At 41.8% G+C, this 19,853-nt stretch overlaps 1 protein-coding gene across 2 annotated transcripts in view; it reads right to left on the reverse strand.

Annotated features, from left to right (window-relative positions):
- Positions 1-19,853, reverse strand: part of LOC122795563 (ATP synthase subunit C lysine N-methyltransferase-like) — an 837,305-nt gene that overhangs the window by 357,721 nt on the left and 459,731 nt on the right. The window contains exon 4 of one of the 2 annotated variants that reach the window (XM_044063803.1): positions 11,025-11,165. The exons of the other annotated variant lie outside the window; for it this stretch is intronic. Within the exon in view, the coding sequence (XP_043919738.1) occupies positions 11,025-11,165 (141 nt within the window). The remainder of the gene's footprint in view (positions 1-11,024; positions 11,166-19,853) is intronic. 2 annotated transcript variants of the gene reach the window in all.

A 19,853-nucleotide genomic window follows, 5' to 3' on the forward strand; every position in this document is an offset into this window, starting at 1 on the left:
GAAAGGCCATAGGATAGTAGCATACAAAGATAATTTAAAATCAGCAAACAACTAGCCTTGGGTGCTTGTTATGTTGTTGGCACCAACTAGAAAATATTTTCCATTTGCTAACATATGATTTTCTAGTAGCAGGCTTTGTCTTCATTAGTGCCTATTGCACATCCTCAGAAAACAGGTGCCTAAGCCAGCAGTAATGCCCAACAGGGTGGGTGCTAATGTGTAATTTATGCTCACCCAGGGGTGTTATGAGGCCCGACATTACAGTCGGAGGGCCTCTAGACCCCTGGAAGGGCATTAATTACACATTAACACACACCCTGGTGGGCATTATTGTGCTTAGAGAATGGGCTCTCTGTAAAATTGTTGTGTTTTACTTATTTTTTTTAAGTACTACATTATTTTTGATCTAAAATAGTTCCTCCTCCTAGTGCTTCAAACTTGCTGTAGTACATGCTAATGGTGTTGTAGGAAGCACTTTACATCAAAAGTATATAAAAACATATGTTGAGGTAAGAGGTCGAGAGGCATACCTCTTAATCTCTTAGAACACGAAATCTGGACAAAGGATCATAAGAGGCTACTAGGCTAATGGCCCTGGGGCCCTTAAATGCCTAGCCAAACGTTTAACCCCAAAAAAGAAACCTCAGTCAGCACCTGTCTCCCCTGTCTGGTTTCCCATCCACTCATCAAGGTTGCTCATGAAGAGGGTCAGCGAGGTACTCTGACATTCCAGAGATGGGGCAGCTTCTGGGAGACAAACCTGTCTCTCCAGCAGGTTTTGTTGATGTCACATATCTGATTTAGGCCTATCAAGTGGGTAATGCGCGAGGAGTCAGACTTATGGATATGGAGCATCTCTAGTAGGGCAGGGTCCGATATTGCCTTGTAGTCGAGACACAGATCACCTCTGAGCAATCTGTATGATACTGAGTAGAGTGATAGTGATTTGAGCCGGTCCACATAGGACAGGGATTGGAGGCCATGGATTTTCTTTGTAAGGTATTTCTGTGGCCTTTCCAGTTGGTGCAGGTGCTTGGAGAGGTACATACCAAACATGGTGTTCTACTCAATTACAGGTCTAATGAGGGAGGAGTAGAGAGAGAGGTAATTACCTCCTTTTTTCTGGATGCAATCCCTTTACTTATGAGATGAACCAAGTAAAAGGCTTTTTTGGCTACTGTTACCACATGATGGTCGAATGTGAATTTGTTGTCAACCTCAGTACCCAGGTCTCTCACCACAGGTTGTGTGCTTAGGGGGTTGTTGTTGATGTGGCAATCCTTAGGGGCCATGTTTTTGCCGAATGGTATGATAATACATTTTTTTATGTTTAACTTAAGGCCATGACTTTGGCACCAATTATTTGTAGCTGTGAGACCCTCTTCCAGTATGATGACATCATCTAGGGAGTCAATGACAGCAGCCAACTTACAGTCAACTGCAAACTTGGTCAGCGACAGGCCCTTTGTCTTTGCCTGGACCTCTGAGAAGAAGATGCTGAACAGTAGGGTGTTCAATGGCGTAGCTAGTTCTTTCTGGAGATGGTGCAGAATACAGCCTGGGAGACTGTCAGGACCCATGGAAGTTGTGTTCTTTGCCTTGGATAAGGCCTTTAACACTTGATCTATGGAGATGTGAGGTATGAGACAAGTACTGGGGATGTCGAATGGGCCTTTGGGGGCGATGGGGGTGAGGTTTGTGCTGAACCTATCAGCTAGCAGGTTGGCTAAGTCAACAGGATCAGTGTAAGTGGTACCATTAAGTACTAATTTGGAACAAACTTGGGCTTTGCCATGGAGGTTTCTAACGTAACTGAAGAAGGACTTGTAGTTTCCTTCTGTTTCTGAGGCTAGTTTCAACTCATAATTAGCTTTGGAGGTTTTCACTAGTGATCTAATTTGCTTGTTGTGACAGAGGAGGGAGTTTTTCCGATTTGGAATTTGTTCCTTTTTACCCTTGGACAACAGTTTCTTCCTTTTGTTGTAAAGCCTGTTGATGAAGGATGCCCACCAGACAAGTTTGTGTTTCCTTGAGGAGCAGGTTTTAGTTCTGTTGGGTATTGCTGAATCCATGCAGTTATACAGGTGCTTGTATACTGCACTGGCGTACTGTTCAGCATAGCTGTCTGCATCCTCTGAGGAGGGCGATGGTGTGAAGCTGCTGATACCCTTCTTTAGGAGGTTGTAGTCAACTTTTAAGAAGTTTTTGTAGCCTGGTTACGGCTGGGGAAGGGTTGGATGGGATAGAAACTTTGAATGAGACAGACTGATGATCTGAACTCACCAGTTAAGAACATACTAAGGGAGTGGTGCAGAGGTCGCCCATGTTGGTGAGAACCAAGTCCAGTATGTTATCTCCCCTTGTGGGGGATGAGACCAGCTGGTCTAGTGCATTAGAAGTGAAGAAGTCAAGGAATCATTGGGTGAGTGCATTAGTGCAGGAATAGTTCACCCAGTCTATGGTGGTGTAATTAAAGTCACCAAGGATCAGGGTGTTAGGGGGTACCTTGATGGAGTCAAGTAGGTCCAGGTAGAAGGAGTGGGTGTCCTGATTCATGGAGAGGGGGCTAATAACTTGGATGGGTGTCTTGCCAACTGTCAGTTGCACCTGGAGTAATTTCAGTGAGTCATGCTGGTAAACCATTCTGGAGCTGTGACTGTCCTTAATGAAGATAGAGACTCCACCACCCTTAGTCTTTCCAACCTCATTTTGGGGCCGGAAAGTGTGAAATGAGGTATAGCCTGGTAAGGCAGGAGTGCTCTCCCATGCCATTCCATGACTGCGCAGACATCGACATCTTCCAGTGTGAGCCTCCAGTGAGTGCATTTTCAGGTTAAGGCTCCTAGCATTGAGCAACATGACCTACAATTTGCTTTTTAACAGATCTGTTATGTTGGAAGATTTGTCTTTAGGACATAGCCTAAAAGATGCATAATGAGGGAGGCACCAGCCTTGGCCAAGATCTGGAACCCCAGGGGTGACAGGTGGAGGCCATCTCTGGCAAAGCATTGAGGTCTGTCAACCATGTCATCCCAGGTTGACAGATACCAGATCCCCTTGGAAAGATACCAGAAACTAAGCCAATTGTTGAAGTCAATCATTTTTAGTTGGTATTGTGGTATCTTTCCTGGTGAAGATAGGATGCTGCTTAAGGCTAGGATCATACCTGCCTGGAACACATGAGCTTAATGATGTCTTTCTTCATATAGTCCAGGGAGGTACGTCTCAAATCATTCACACCAACATGGACAATGACAGAGTCATACTTGTACCTGTTCAGGAGAGACTTAGGTGCATACATGATGTGGCGGATTCTAGCACCTGACAAACAGCTGACCGTGACCTTCTCCTTGTTTAGTCTGGTGAGGAGGACACCAGTGCGTCTCACTATTAAGTCGCCAATGACTAGTATGTTTGGTTTATTGTTATGGGCTGCATTGGTTTATTGTTATGCCTAATGGGCTGTGTTTGTAAGACACTGGTGTGTTGTCTACTGGGTGTAATGTGATTGGTGTTGTGTGTGAAATGTATGTGAGTGTGTTTTGGGGGTCTCTGTTGTTTAGGTAAGTTTTTGTTGATGACCTTTGCAAAGGTGGGTGTGTGACTCTATGATGGTGGTGTGGTGTTTGTGCGGGCAACCTCCTCTTTGACAGGAGTATTGTCTGTGGTGTGAGAGAGAGCATGGATTCCAGCTTCCTGATGTAGATGCATTTCTTGCAAGTAGAAGAATTATGTGCTAGGAGAAGGGGACTGTCCATGAACATGAGGCAGTTGCTACACTATCTCAGTATGCCCATGTCAACCAGGCTATAAATTAATGGGGGAAAAAGACCCAAAATAGGGACAATTTTTAAATATTGCTTTTAGAAATATAGAAAGTTGATAAAATAACAGGTTTTGCATTAGCATGTATTTTCTGAAGAGAATGTAGTCTGAAATACAAATACCTGTCATTTTCTGACTTCAATTCTCAACACTTTGCCAGTGATTTACCAGAAAACAAAAATTTAAGAGGATCACACCAAAAACATGAGGCAAAAATCTGTACAGTTGAGAGGAATGCTTGAGACCTCTTAATTGCTGCTGCTGCTGCTGCCAAGGATTGCTCTCACTTTTCACTTTGTCTCTCAAACAGTCTCTTCTACTTTCATACACTCTCACTCACAGACAACACACAGACAATTTGTTATTTTAAGTTAATTTTTTAACTTTACACATGCTAAATAGCAAAAGCACTGCTTACAGAATGTAAAATAATGGCTCGATCGATCTCACTGTTCACTCTCTCTCTCATACACACACAGTCTCTTCTGCTTTCACACACATATACATATATACACAGTCTTCTGCTTTCATGCACACAGAAAGAGTAAGGGTGGTAGAGTCTATCTTCATTAAGGACAGGCACAGCTCCAGACTGGTTTACCAGCATGAGTCATTGAAATTACTCCAGGTGCAACTGACAGCTGGCAGACGGAAACAAACACGCTCACACATACATACACGCATATACACTTTTTTCTATTTATTTATTTTTACACTTACTAAACAGCAAAAGTGCTGCTTAGCAAGGGTAAAATAACGGTTCAATCGATTTCTCTTTCACTGACATGCATGCAACATTCATTCTCCAGTCAGGGTGCTGATGTACAGTTTTCCCATTCTCTAAAAGGAATTAAGACCCTATCATCCAGCCAGTCAACTGACAATGATTTCAGAGTGTATCAAACACCCCTCTTCTTGTGTGAGCAGATCCACTCTGTGAGGAAGCTTGTAGTAATTGCCCATGGCCATTACCAAGAGAAGGGAAAAACACTCTTGCCTGAGCCAGAAGGGAGTCGCCACAATGATCTTGGTGGGATTCCTTTTAAATCTTCAGAATTGCCCTGGATATCAGAGAAAAGGGTGGATAAGAATACAGGAACATTCTTGTAAAAGGAAAAGAAAAGGCAACTGTTTTCCCAAGTCCTAAAGCAGAATCTTGCCAGCTGATTGTTCAAAGAGGGAGGAAGCAAACAGCTCTACTTGAGGACGTCCCCACAAATGGATCAAAATTTTGAAGACTCCCTGATCTAGTTTCCATTTGTGATGGCTTGCCTTTATCCTGTTCAGCTTGTCTGCCACACAAATTTATTCTGATGAGATTAAGTTGCCTGTAGAGTGAGACTGTGCTGTGAAGCTATATCCCAAGCTAAAATGGCTAACCTGCAAAGGGGGTACGACCTGGTTTCCCCTTGCTTGTTGATGTATCATATGACTATGGAACTGTCTATACCAACCTGAAGAGGTTCAGGAGACCAAAGATGATTCAGAGAGTTGAGTGCCTTTATGAGGGGAATGCCTTAATGAGGGTAGGCATTTCTTTTATATCTATGTGCTTGCATCTGTCCTAAGTGTCCCACACACCTTGTATTTTTATCCCTCTGCAACTGCTCCGCAAGCAAAGTCTGAGGTGTCTGTGTGACTGATTGTTTTGGAGTGGGGAGGGAGAAGGAGAGTCCTGGGTTTAGGGAAATTTGTTGTTTCCACCAGCTGCCTTCTTTTCTAACAAACCACAACACTGGGAATGAAAAGATAAGAAATGCCGATGCTGGTGCTGGGACCACTGTATCTATGTCATGTGTAGTCTTAAAAGGGGTATCACGAGAATCATAGATACCATGAGAGAAAAAAATCCTGAAGAATTCCTCTCACAGTGACTAACATCTTAGTGAAACTCTAGATTTAACTATATAGATTTATCTTTTTCCTGTTAAAAAGGCTCTTTGAACCTGCTTCTCTAGCTGTCACTCTTTTGAATGTTGTCTTGGAATCCCAGCTTGTGTAACAGATCCCTCACCCAAATGAAAGATTCCTAACACTTGACTCTGCAAAGATAAGCAAGTCAGAGAGATATGGAAAATTGTGGACAACCGGTAGCCTGCAATGAGCTGTGAACACACTTGGTGCAGTGGATAGTCCAAAAGGTAAACAGAGAACTATGAACCCATGTGGTGCAATGGATATTCCAAAGGGTAAGACAAATAACTTATAATGTGATCCAGACACATATAAACTTAAAAAAACGCCTGACGTTTGGATGAATAGGGATGTAATGATAAGCATCTTTTAAATTTAATGTTACCAGGAAACTTGAATGAAGAAGAGTCAACAGGTTGTGAATTGACATAATTTTGAATCTGGGCACTATCACAGACAGGTTTAGGAAAGAAAGATCTAGAACTGGTCTCCCAAACATGTTCATTCTTTGGCAGTAAAACATCCTTGAATAAAAACCTTTCTCAATCTGGGAAAGAGGAATTAGTTCTATCACTCCCTGGGACAGCATGTTTTGAAGGACAGGGGGAAGTCTCATCTGGTGGATGTTCAATTACCCCCTGAAAAGGAGGGACTGGCTCCCACTGCCATCTGTAACCCTGATGCCTTGATGAAGGATCTTCAGAACATATTTGTCCCTGATGCCTTGATGAAGGATCTTCAGAATATATTTGTCTGAAACTATCTGTTAAGAAAGAGAAAAAAAATGGAGAGTCAGATGTTCTGGAAGGGAAAAAGGACTGTAGAGTGGGTAGCAAGGTCCCATAAACAGTCATTCTGACTTGCTGGACTGTCCTTGCTTTTTGATTCCCTGTATCAACTTACTCCTTTCATCACACTTTTTGATAACTTCTGCAGCGGAGGGCAAAAAACTAAATCTCTATCCAAAGGAGAAGTTAAAATCTCATTTTTCACATCATTTGCGAGGTTCTGAGAACACAGCAAGGCAAACCTCCTCAAAACAGTACCAGCAGTCATAGCCCTAGAAAAAGTATCAACTGGGTCATACCCACAAAGTAAACAATGAGCTGTGACTTGTACAGCGGATGGAACTACATTATTTGAAGCACATTTTTCCTCACAATAAGAAACTGCAGAAAATAAACATTCCCCATAATTTCAAAATCAGTCAGAATAAACTAACATATGAGCTGGACAATTCAAAATTCTGAAAATTTAAGTTGCAAAAGCATACACTTTTTTTCTCATACTTATCAATAATCTTCCCAACCTTGTCAGAAGAGTAGGATTGGAATTTAACAGATGTTTAGCAGCATTATTAACTAAAGCTGTAGCTCATGGATCAGGTATGTGAAGAGTATATGAAAACTTAAAAGACTGAGGAACTTTACACACTCTCCCTGGGATTCATTTATGCCTACACTAAGTGTACACCATTTTGAGTGAACAGACAACAGAAGCGTAACTCACACAACACAAACGCCTACAATAACTTTCATAAACAGAAAGTACAAGAAATTATATATTTTTATAATGTGGCAGTTTCTTCCACAAAGAGAACTTATCTGTCCAGCAAAGGAACAGCACAAGCTGACCACTGATTCTTGAAGGCAGGCAGAGGAGCTCTTTTCAATGGCAGGAAAGCTGTAATGGCCTTGGCTCAAAAACCTTCCTTTCCATTCAAATTAACTCGAGCTGACTGACAATTACGGGGCGTAGACGGTGTCCTGAATCTTTGGAAGCTGGCTGGCTGTAATATCTTTGGAAGACAATAACCCATATAGCTAAGGCTACCACAGTAATGATCAATATGATGAACGTCTAAACACAATGGTTAAAAAGGTCAGATACCAGAACTAAGAGTCATCATACAGAAATACTTACTGTGATTGATTAGGTCAAGTAATAAGCCAGGAACACCACAAACAATTAATTACAATGAATGACATGATTGAGTAGAATAGGCTTGTAAAGACTTTTAGAATCAGAGAAGTAGAAGACTGTTCTGCAGAACACTCAAACAGGAAGGACTGCAGCAGGTCTAAGAAACCCTTTTCCTGTTTGCTGAGCATGTATCCTAGGGGGTAGACTTAGGCTGGGATTAAAAACTAGGAACATGGCCTCTGACAGTGAAGTCACATGGATGTTGGACTAAGTTGCTTCAAGTGAGCAACCTTATCATGTATATCACAAACGTGGTCAAAAGCTCACTCGAACCAATACTGGATAAATCTGGTGTCAGAAAAGCCAACAGCATAAAGATCTACATTAGCAACACCTGGATTTTTGATATTACAGGTGTTGGTAAAACATGCCAATGCCAGACTAAAAGGAGATGGAGTTGCACGCAGCAACAGTGGTACTAATGTCCAGGCCAGTGGCATCAGCAGCTGATGAGATGGCACTGCTTAAGTATAGGTTCTAGTGACTAAGTTATTGGTATGGGGACAAAATAGCACTAGTCAAAGAAACCTGATGTTCCAGTTCAGAGGGTGAGAGTGACCACCTTGCCTCTGGCCATAAGGTTTTAACATGCAGCCAGCTTATCTCAGTTGATGACTTGGAAATTCAAAATAAGGCTTGGAGTAAACAAGCTGAACTTGTACATCAAAATTGGAATTTTTACTAATTTCACAGAATCAGAAATAGACTCTTTCACTTCAACTTTAGATGGGGAGCAATATGCAGTGGCTGCAGGAGGAACAAGAACATAATTAAACACCAAAGCTGCCTTCTTTCCAGAAAAGAAGCAAGAACAAATCTCTATGCTTTGGAAGTTTTTTAAACTTTTATTTTTTTGCATAATGGTTTGGAAGGGCTACCATGACTAGAATCTCAGTATAAAATAGCCAGCACTTGAGGCAGATAGTGTTTCCTGAGTTATTTCTAAGTGTTTGTATCACGTAACCTACAAAAACAGCACTAAAAAGTACTGTGTCCCTCACCTGAACAAATAAAATAAGGGGGATGCTTGATGGTGGGAGGAGCAATCAGACAACATGCATACTTTCTAAAGAAAGGCTGGGATATTGCAAGACTATTGGCTTGAGCACAAAGGTATAAAAAGCAAAGAAAGCTTTATGTCATAAGAATATCAGAAAATATTTTCTCTTGATCAAGAGTAAAAAAGAGAGTGAAAGGGAGTAAAAGAGAAAAGAATAATGAGTACTCAGACACAGCTAAACTTCTAAGCACACCGGAAAAGCAAACAAGCTGAATAATTAAAGGTAAGCTGGGGCCATTTCCTTCTAAAACATTTGTGAAGCCCAGCAAAGAAGAGCTTGAGATGGTAATACCTGTGGTACAAGATAAGAAGGGGAAATTCCTGGCAGTCTGGGACAGTTTTATCTGTACAGCTGTCCTAAAACGATGCATCAGTGCTGTTGGGTGCAGAAAATGGAGCTCTTTTATTAGATCCTACATTTCTGTATTTTGCAGAAAACCCATACAAACTGATCACATATGGCCTACAAGACACCAAATTATTTTGTTTATAACACAGGAATGGTCTGCTTGGTTTTGTTTTTGTCAAGTCTTCACTTTGAAAATAACCAAAGAAGCAAAGTGCTACAACATGAGGTGGTCTTCGGCTACTTACAACAGACAAACAGGAGACAAAAATAAATACATTTTTCCTAGATGTCATTAGCAACTTTGCTAACAGAAGGAGAGCTGAGTGAGGCCAATGTGCAAAATAAACACAAATTAAAAAATGTCCCATTCAAATGAAAATGTGCATCTTAGAACAGTCTTCCATTCAAGGTAAGACTGGCACTGTAAAGTACAAGTCCACGTGCTTGTACCAATATAAGGTGAGCCAAAAGATGGGGATAAAGAACAAAAAGATCCTAAGGACAGGTCATTTCTTAGGTTAACATGGTTACCATGTTTTAGTAAAAATGTGCAATGAAGTTATCTGATAATACCTAGAATATTTTAATGCCAGATTTGAAAACTAGTGTGAAGACCACACTTCAACACTACTCAATACTTTGAAGTTCAGTATCTGCAAACCTGGATTACTTTTCAGTCCTAACTCTCCCATTATATTACTGTTCCAGCACAATGAACATATTTACAAATCCAACAATTATCTGGACATTCTATTTTGTTCTTCCACATCAGTGTACCATGCCTCTTATCTCCCTAAGCAGCACAACAAATTTGCAACTCAGGAATTACATTTATAGCTTCCCCTAACTGTTTTAGTTTGTTCTGTTATTTTCGCACAACAGTTGTAAAAACATATTTATACACTTGCTTGTTTTGTTTTCATTAGGTTACTCTTGTTGATCAAGTTATTCCTACTAAGCTTGGCCTATGTGCAGGGGAGGCTCAAGACGGTACTAATATCGACTAGCATAAAATGGAAAAAGAAGAAAAAAAAGGGTGGTCTATATTTTATGACAAACAAAAATTAGTGACGGTATAACTAAAAAGAATGATATTCATTTACTGCATTAAGCAGACTTGAAGGTATGCTTCTAAAGACACTTGTGGTTAATAGATCCTACAAAAAAAAAAAAACTCTTTCAAAAAGTGAAAAGTAAGGAAATAAGTGAAGGGGGGCACTTAAAATAATTGTGTAAAATTCCATGTAATAGCTCAGTTTATTGTGTTAGGGAAACAAAAACAAAGTGAAGGCAACATAAAAAATGTGGGTCTATGCAAACAGGATGGAGGAAAGACAGAATAAAAACTTTGGCAAAATATTTATTACCAGAACCACCAAAATCTGCTGACTAAGAATAATAGTGTTATACAAAAGGAGACTTCTCGACACATTAGACATTTTTCAGAAAATATGAAGTTCCAAGTTAAAACAGAAAAAGCAGCAACTACTGCAGTGCAGACATGGACATGTTAGGCAGTCCTGCTTCATCGTCCATAAGGGGAGTGCAACCCAAATCCTTTGGATAATTACTTGCTGTACCCTGGAACCCCCAAATAAAAGGGTATCAAAAAGATAATCTACAAACTGATCAGGTGTAGTTTAAGAAAATTACAAGAGTTGGAGAGGGAAGTAGATGCATAATATTTAACACTGCTTCTATCTTTGTCTGAATGACTAGAAAATATATATAGTGGTACCGTGAAGGCAGATGAAATCAGTGACATATGCACCCTCTGAGAAACAGAAGTGGACTGAATGTGGATAAATGATCTAAGCAAGGAATAAAATATCATTAAAGGATTAAATCATCTTAAACAATGGTTATAAAAAAGTGCAGAACTATTAAATTTACCATCCACAGATCTTGTTTCATAAATGTTGCAAGATTAGCGGGAATTCCAAGCCACCAGCGACGGGTTTTTGCATATGCAAGCAGAATGCTGTTTAACTCATATCCAGTACTTTGAAAGCCCCTGGATGCTGCAGCTAAGACCTAGGAAAACAGTTAAGACAATATATAATATCAAGTCATTAACTCTTAGGCAAAGTGTTTAAAACAGTCTCTTCCAGTAAGCAATGGACGGTTCATTAAGTCACTGGTGCCACACATGGCAATATAAACACCACCATATATGCCAGTCATAATTTGATTTCACCTTTACAGTGCAGCAAGAAGAATACATGGGTCGGCATAAAGACAGAGACCAAACAATCAAAAACAATGACTACCACAAAGGTAAAACATTCAAAAATAGTAGGATAACCCTTGTTTAGGGAGAATTTGTTAGATCAGTTACACACCAGAAACTAATCTGAATGGATTTATGGGAAGGGGAAGTATGATTAAGGATAGATAGGGGGAAAGATTAAATTTGCATTAAAATGACAAGGTTTTCTGTAACACAGACCATCCTCATTTCCTAGGAGTCAGTCAGTTTTACAGACTGTTTCACAAGCACAAGTGTTGCAAAGTAGTTTCAGTAAAAGCCACTTTCAGCATTAATGCAGTTTGCCCTTTTCTCCAATGTTAAGTGACTGTTAAATTAGTAAATAGCTCTTTGGGAGGTCCTCCCACACAGAATGCCTCCCATAAAAAACAATGGAAACATATTTTTAAGTAATTGTACTCAATGAAACTTCCTCTGGAGAGTCAACCTGAGTCTGGCTATGATTGGGATAATCTTTTTTCCTCACAGAGTTTGGCTATTGTTGTTCCAATCTCTCCAAAAATGTGAGTGCATGAACCTTCAGTATGCATATGCTATTACACCACATTCTGCATTAAGACAGCAGGCTTAGACCCAGAGCCCTCCCCCCCATTTCATTGCCAACCTGTGCGACAGCACACAGGTGTAAATCAAGACAAAAAATATCAAGAAGAGACCTTCACTGTACTAAGACATATAATCACTTACTTGCCCAACTTAAAAGGGAATCAGGCAACAGCTACTGAATTGGAGGAACCAACCAAAACAAGGTGGTCCATCCGGAAGGAAATCAGCATCTCAACAGGATGCTCCCCAATCAAATCAACTGATACAGTAAGAATGTGTTCACTGTAGTTGATATCAGGCAGCCACACCAGTGGGCCTGTAAATGAGAAGATCTTTAAGATGCAACAATGAGAAAAGACTCAGCAGGTGACCAAAATGCAAAAGTTCAGATTCCAAGCCTTGAAGCAATAAGCTACAAAAGGAAAACAGTCTCTGAAGTTATAATACAAGCAACATTGCTTGGAAAAGGTAAAAAACAACTATTAAGTGGTTCAGGCTCAAAAATCTGCAATAAAGACATTCCCTGGGATTCACAAATTAATATTTTCCCATGCAGGAACAGTGTAGCCTCTTCTGCATGGAAAATGGCCACCTCACGATCCAGGTACATGGACGTGTACGTGTACGAGCGCTCTAACACTGTTCCTACATGAAAACCCATGCAGGATGCTAATCACCTCATTTGCTGGTGAAAACCATGCAAATGAGGTGAATTAGTGATTCACCAACCTGGTGGGTCTTCGTGCAGGAACAGTGTTAGCTGCAGAAATGTATTCGGTTACTAACCGAATACATTTCTGCAAAAAACCACAGCGGAGGTATGTCAGCTCTCAATAAAGCATGTACTAGAGTGGTTATGCATGCCAATGGCCAAATATATGGCCATTGGCATGCAAAACCACTCCCTATAAATAAAAAATAAACTTTTATTTTTGTTGGCCGATCTCGGTCATTGAATGTGTGGGAAGTGGCACACAAATGGGACGGGCCAGAAATACATTTAAAAAAGGGGGAAACAGGAGTATTACAGAAAACTGCATTCTGCCATTATAGTCAATGGCATGCAGAAAGTAAACAATGGCAGGGAACAGTGGTTGCTAAGGGTGAAGGCTCATGTGTAGTACAGTAAATAGGGATTAAGGTAGTGGGGTATGTTAATGAGGGGATTTATACTTAATCACAAATTTCTTCTAAGTGTCACACTGCACCTAACCATGTAGGTGCTCTAACACCACTGTGTAGACAAGAGGAGCAACTAACATGAAAAGGGGGTGTGTCATGCTTGCTGTAAGCACACTGGTGCTCTGTTGGCCAGGTTTGTGCTTAGCTAAGTACAGCTAAGTAACGGGGTGTGTCTGACGCTGTATAGCTTTATTCCATGAACTGAGGAGCATGCTCGCAGCCAGGGGAGGGCCATTTCTTGCTGTTTACATTAGCTAAACTGGTCTGGGCAGTGTGCCGGGGATTAAACAGGAAGGACATAGGAAAAGTAAAAGGAAATAGCAGAACAAAGGAAATGCAGTACAAACAGCAATATGGAATACTGCAACACACAATGGGCCATTGAAAGCACTCATAAATACAGCTGGCAGGTGGCTGCATAGCTGAAAGTGGGAGGAGATGTAAGTAAAAAATAATTAAAAAAAAAGAAACAGCAGAATAAAGGCAAACATGCACAAATTACCACTAATGCCTCTAACACTCACAGCGGCCAATTCAAATCCATAAGTAATATAGCTGGCAGCTGGAATGTATCATAGACCCAATCACACAAGCAGCAGTTGTAGCACACCACTATAAAGTATGCAAACACCCCTCAGTCCGGTTTCTCCCACAAACTCTGCACCTTTGGAGTAAACCTGGGAATTTTAACTGACAAAATGCTAGGGACTTCCATCGCTTTGACACATCAGTATGTGCTGGAGGCTGATGATGGTGAGGAGGATAACGCTGACAACTGCCACAGACTCAGAAGGAGGAGAAGAGTGTTTAGAACCAGGGTCTACATGACTTGGAGATAGTACAGTGCTACAGGGTGGACATGGACATACTTCAACAAATTGTGGAGCTGTGCCGGCCTCACCTCACATCCAGAATGAACAGAAGGGAACCCATCCCAGTGGGTACTAAGGTATGTGTAGCTTTAAAAATACTAGCTACAGGTACTTTCCAAAGACCTACTGGGGATATCATGGGGGTGTCACAGGCATCTGCATCCAGAGTACTTCACCATTTCCTCGATGCCATGCTACCAAATGCCTGTGACCACATATACTTTCCCAACACCCGTGAGGAACTGACCAGCAATATGCGTCTCTTCCACCATGAAGCTGAATACCTGGAGGTACTGGGTGCCATAGACTGCATGCACATCCACATCAAAGCACCACCCGGTGAGCAGGGCAGGGTCTACATAAACAGCAAGGGCTTCCCCTCCATCAACTGCCAGGTCGTGCGCAGTGCACAGGGCATTATCATGAATGTGTGTGCTGGCAGCCCTGGACGCTATCACCACTACCACACCTGGCATCCCTCACAGCTTTATCAGGGATTTGCCAAGGGAGACATAACATATGGCCATCTGGTGGGGGATGCTGGCTATGCAATGGAGCCGTGGATGATGACAGCCATCATGAATGCACACACACCCATGCAAGAAAGCCATAATGAGACACACGCACAAACAAGGATCATTATAGAGCATGTGTTTGGGATGCTCAAGTCACGGTTCCACTGCTTGGACATATCTGGTGGAGGCTTGTAGTACTCTCCAGGCACATGTGCACACATGTTCACAGTATGTGCCATGCTGCACAATATGATCCTGCGGAAACAGCTGGAACAGGAACAGGATGGAGAAGGGCCACACAGCCCCCCACTATTACCAAGGTTGGAGGAGGAACCCCCTGAGCTAACCCCTGTAGGCAGACGGAGGCATGCCCAGTATGGCCTGGCCTTGGCAAAGAGACAACGCATAGCACACACACTGACACTGTAGGCACCCGGGGACTGACACTTCTCTCTACTCGCACACACAGTAAAAAGGGATGACACACACATCACACTACCTGAAACTTACCATGTATAGTCAGTGTACTGTGTGCATCCAACATAGGCAGCCCTCAAGCTCTGTACACATAACTTCCAAAGGCACAAGGTACGTCAGTTGTCTTAACAGTAAATTAATGTATTAGTATGTTCTGCTAGCATATGTATGGTATTGATGCATGCATGCAGGGGAATGGGGTGGACTACTGGGATAGCAGCAGACAACTGACAGCTATGTGGGACACCAGGAAATGCCTGCCCAATACTAGCCTCCCAACACTATGCAGTAATACCCAAGGTGGCAAATCCTACAGTATATGTATGGGGCCAACTAACTGGGGGGGGTCATAGCTCACAGCCATGGATGTCAGTTTGGGGTCCCATACCCACCCTCAGACCCACACAGCAGGTCAGCTATAGAAAACCACAGAGAAATGTCTGGAAAAGCTCCACAAATTACAGCAATGTTGAATCATCCCCCCCCCACACCACCAAAGACCAACACAGTCATAGTACGGCAGGTCTCGCAGTTGCAGTACGGCTCTGAAGGTTAACAAGTCTGACATGCAAATGTATGCCATTACAATCTCACCTGTGCTCTTTACTGATACGCCTGTAGTCCCCAAGACAGGGGACAATAGTATGGTAAATTAAATAAAAATGTAAAGCAAATATCAGCACAGTGTCTGCAAGTGTCTACAGTTGACAGGTGTGCCCCCCCATATACCCACAGAAATGCAGTAACATGTATGTTTGCAGGGAAACAGCAGCATAACACAGACTGGTACGGCTGTCCCAATACACATGAAAACACGTTGTATGTGCTCGATATGCAGAAGTCAATGAGCTATGTCCATGTGTGGTCAATACTGTCAGGAACTAGCAGGCATGTTCTCCTGGCTGTCTTATTTATTTATTTGCTTTTGTTAACCAGGAAAGTCCACTGGGCTGAAATTAGCCCATTTTCAGTGGAGGCCCAGGGAGAAGCTCCAAAAAAAAAAAAAAAAAAAAAAAAAAATACAATGTACATAATTAAAGATTATTTAGAGAGTTAATAACAGCATTTAACAATATACAAGAGTAATAACAGCATTTAACAATATACAATAGAATAATATAGGAGTCAGAAGTGACACAGTAACATAGGCAATGTATAGCAACATGTTGTGGAAGACTCGGGTGCTTGGCAGGTATTCAACAGATCACAGATAATGATAATCTGCACTTACACAATTTTTACACATGTGAGGCAGGGTGAGGCACACTGTGCTGTGATTAAGGGTGAGTGCACAACAGGGGGAGTGAAGAAGAGTGTGGGTATCTGAGAGATGAGTCAGGTTAGTAATCAGGTGACTGAGGAATTGGGGATGGTGCAAGGGCTTAGCCAATGAGAAGAGAGATGTTGGTAGAGTGATTTTTTTTGAATGACAGGGCATTATTTATAGTCCGTAGAGAAGGTGGAAGGGCATAGCCAATGAGAGGAGAGATATTGGTAGATTGATTTTTTGAATGACAGGGCATTATTTATAGTCCATAGAGAAGGTGGAAGGGCATTCCAGAGTTTAGCTACAGTGAAAGAGTAAAGGTATTGGCCTACAGGGAGTTTAGGTCTCTTAACTTGGATAAGTAATTGATTTTCAGATCTTAGCGAACGGTTTGGTTGATAAAGAGTCAGAAGTGAAGCCAGGACTAGGCATTTGGAGGAATACAGATGAATTTGTGTGTTGTGGCTAGTTGTATGTATGTTAGGTGTTGTGGGAGTTCTAGCCAGTTCATGGATTGTAATGAGTGACAGTGGCGGGAGGAATATTTTGCTCTAGGAATGAATTTAGCAATTTTGTTATAGCAGCTCTCCATTTAATTTTTTAATGACGACTGGATGTTTGTCAGAATGGGGGCACCACAGAGGAGAGAAGGTAGGAGAAAAGTTTGGGCAAGTGTTTTTCTAGTAGAGTAGTTTAAAAGGTGTTTATGTCGGTGGAGGGTACTGTGTTTTTTTATGGTGTTGTGGATGTGTTGGTCAAAGGTTAAGTTGTCATCTAAGGTTATGCCAAGTAACTTAGTACGGGAAACTACCTCTAAGGCAGTTTTGTTGGAGGAGAAAATGATGAAATCAGATTTATTAATGGTGGTACTTTTTTGGGCGTAAAGAGCAAGAGTTTTGTTTTATTTGGGTTGAGGGTGAGGTGATTATTTGTCATCCAGGTTTCGGTAATAGAGAAAGCATTCTGGGTGATGGTCAGAAGTTCAGTTTCAGAGTTACCAGAGCAGATAATAGTAGAATCATTCGCGTACTGAACTACAGATGCATGAGTGAGAGTGGAGTGAAAGTCATTAAAAAAAAATACTGAACAGGAGGAGGCCTTGGGGTACTCCGGTAGAAGTAATAAGAAAAGGAGAGAAAGACTGCAACCATTTGGTGGATTGTGGTCTGTTTCTGAGGTAACTGGTGAACCAGTTAAGGATAGGTGTGGACAAGCCAAGTTGTCAGAGCTTAGAAAGGAGGAGAGGATGGGAGATGGTGTTGAAAGCTTTAGAGAGATCAAGAAAGAGTGCGGAGACAAGTTTACCATCATTGCGGCTGTGGTTAACAGTGTCTAGGACTTGTAGTACTTATACAGCCCTAGGTACAGGCTGTCTGTCACAGGGCCATGTGCAGATAACTGCAGTGTCAACGATTACGCATGTCAGTGACACCTATTGCTTTGCCACTAACATACCTGAAAGTCACAGTGCTATGTGGAATATACTACACATATAATGGACTTCTTGAGGGCTGTGTAGCCGAGGTGCTAGGGCTTTTGTGAATAATCTTACTTGGTACTGTTGCCAGTGGTCATTGTCAATATGGCTTTTTCCTTGTTTTATGTCTGCTTTTGTATATAATGGACACGCCTGCACAGTACAATGCAGTCTGTACCCACACCCATAACACCAAACCTCTGACAGCAACATGTCTGAACAAGGGCAGAGGTAAATGTGGAACAAGGGCACAATGATAGGCATATGCAGTAAATATTGCCCTGACATACTGAGAAAGTTGGTAGGGTGAGGGTTTTGCAGTAGTGGGAATTGTCTGAAGGTTATGTAGGCTGACACAGCAATGTGTGTCAATATTTTGTAACAACACTCTTCAATTATACTGAAATAACTTGCCATAAAAACACATGTTTATGCAGACAGTACAAAACCTCTAGCCAAACACCCGGACAACCTGACAAAAAATGTACAGTAGACAAGTATGGCCACACCAGGATATCACATCTCAGGTTACACAGATACCACAGAAGCAGAGGATCCCCAGTCAGTATATCAACATGTTGCTGGACTATCACTCAACTGGCTGTAGCCATACCTCTTAACTGACCTTGTTGGGCAAGAATGTACATAGCTGCCATTATAATATCAGTCTATGCATCATATGACTAGTATTCCTCTGGTAAAGCACTGTGATGATTTGAGGATGTCTGACACTACGTAATGAATGACACAATACATTGCACTGTTAGAATACATATATGTCAGAAAATGTCTGCCAAAACAAACCACTACCCCGAGGAAAGTCCTCTGTACATCTGAGAGGTATGTCTGTAGCACACAAAACCCTGGACTGCAGTACACTATCTCTGGAATGGAGTCCCACTCTAACTATACAAGGTCACATTGGGCATGCTCCGAGAATCACAGGACATGTTGGAACCTACACTGGTCTATATGACTATATTGTGTAGACATATCTGTGCATACAGACAGCTATGTACACCTTAACTGTCCCTACACACACACACACACACACACACACACACACACACACACACACACACACACACACACACACCAGACAGGATTACCCCAGCTAGCTGTAGGTGGCCCATATGTGATATATCCACATTTGTTGTGTGTGACACACATGCAGACATACATGGCCAACAGATAATTATATATGTCAAGCATACACACACATACATGTGGGGAAGTGAGAGACAAACAATGATAGACATATAGACACAGGGGGACAGACACAGCTGCGTGACTCACACACATGGGTACCCTGAATGGCATACAGTGATGTCCTGTTGTGGACAATGGCATACTGGTTTTAAACAGTGGCACATGCAAGCATAAAAGGTGAGCCCCACTGCGTAATAGTACTGAGGTTGGGGTGTTAATATCACATCACCTGCCTGTGTGTGTGTGTCTGTAGGTCTAAGTATTAGCAGACTGTTCCCACTCAGTACACTTCACATTGCCCAAATGCACAAGATCTGTCATTCACCTTAGAAGTACCATTGGACACCTACTACCCCTATAAGCTCTGCAGCATGTGCGATAACTGCGTAACACTATAGTACAAGTAACTTATAGAGGTAGGAGTTCTAAATTCAATACTGTCAAATGTGTGTGTGTGTGTGTGTGTGTGTGTGTGTGTGTGTGTGTGTGTGTGTGTGTGTGTGTGTGTAAGACTGAGGGAACTGTGTGTTTGTTTGTTCATTTGTAGGTGAAACAGTTTTATGCCATTCCCACCCACAACAATTTTCAATGCCCCACTTTATCAGTCCAGATGATGTCATTCCCTTTATCAGCAACCTTAGCCAGCTGTCAGCCCAGTAAGCTCAGTAGTGTGTGCGACAAATGCCTAACACTAACTGCGTAACACTATGGTACAAATAATTAGTTAGGTAAGGGTTCTACTTTCACATCTGGAAAATGTGTGTGTGTGTGTAAGTGTGCCTGTTTGTAGGACAAAGTATTTTGATAAGGTCAACATCCAGTGCCCTACTTTATCAGTCCTGCTGATGTCATTCCCCATATCAGTACCTTTGGCCAGCTGTCATCCCAGTAAGCTCTGTAGTGTGTGT

This window comes from Protopterus annectens, chromosome 2.part2 (assembly GCF_019279795.1).
Source record: "Protopterus annectens isolate FY-2018-M chromosome 2.part2, PAN1.0, whole genome shotgun sequence".
Taxonomy (NCBI): domain Eukaryota; kingdom Metazoa; phylum Chordata; order Ceratodontiformes; family Protopteridae; genus Protopterus; species Protopterus annectens.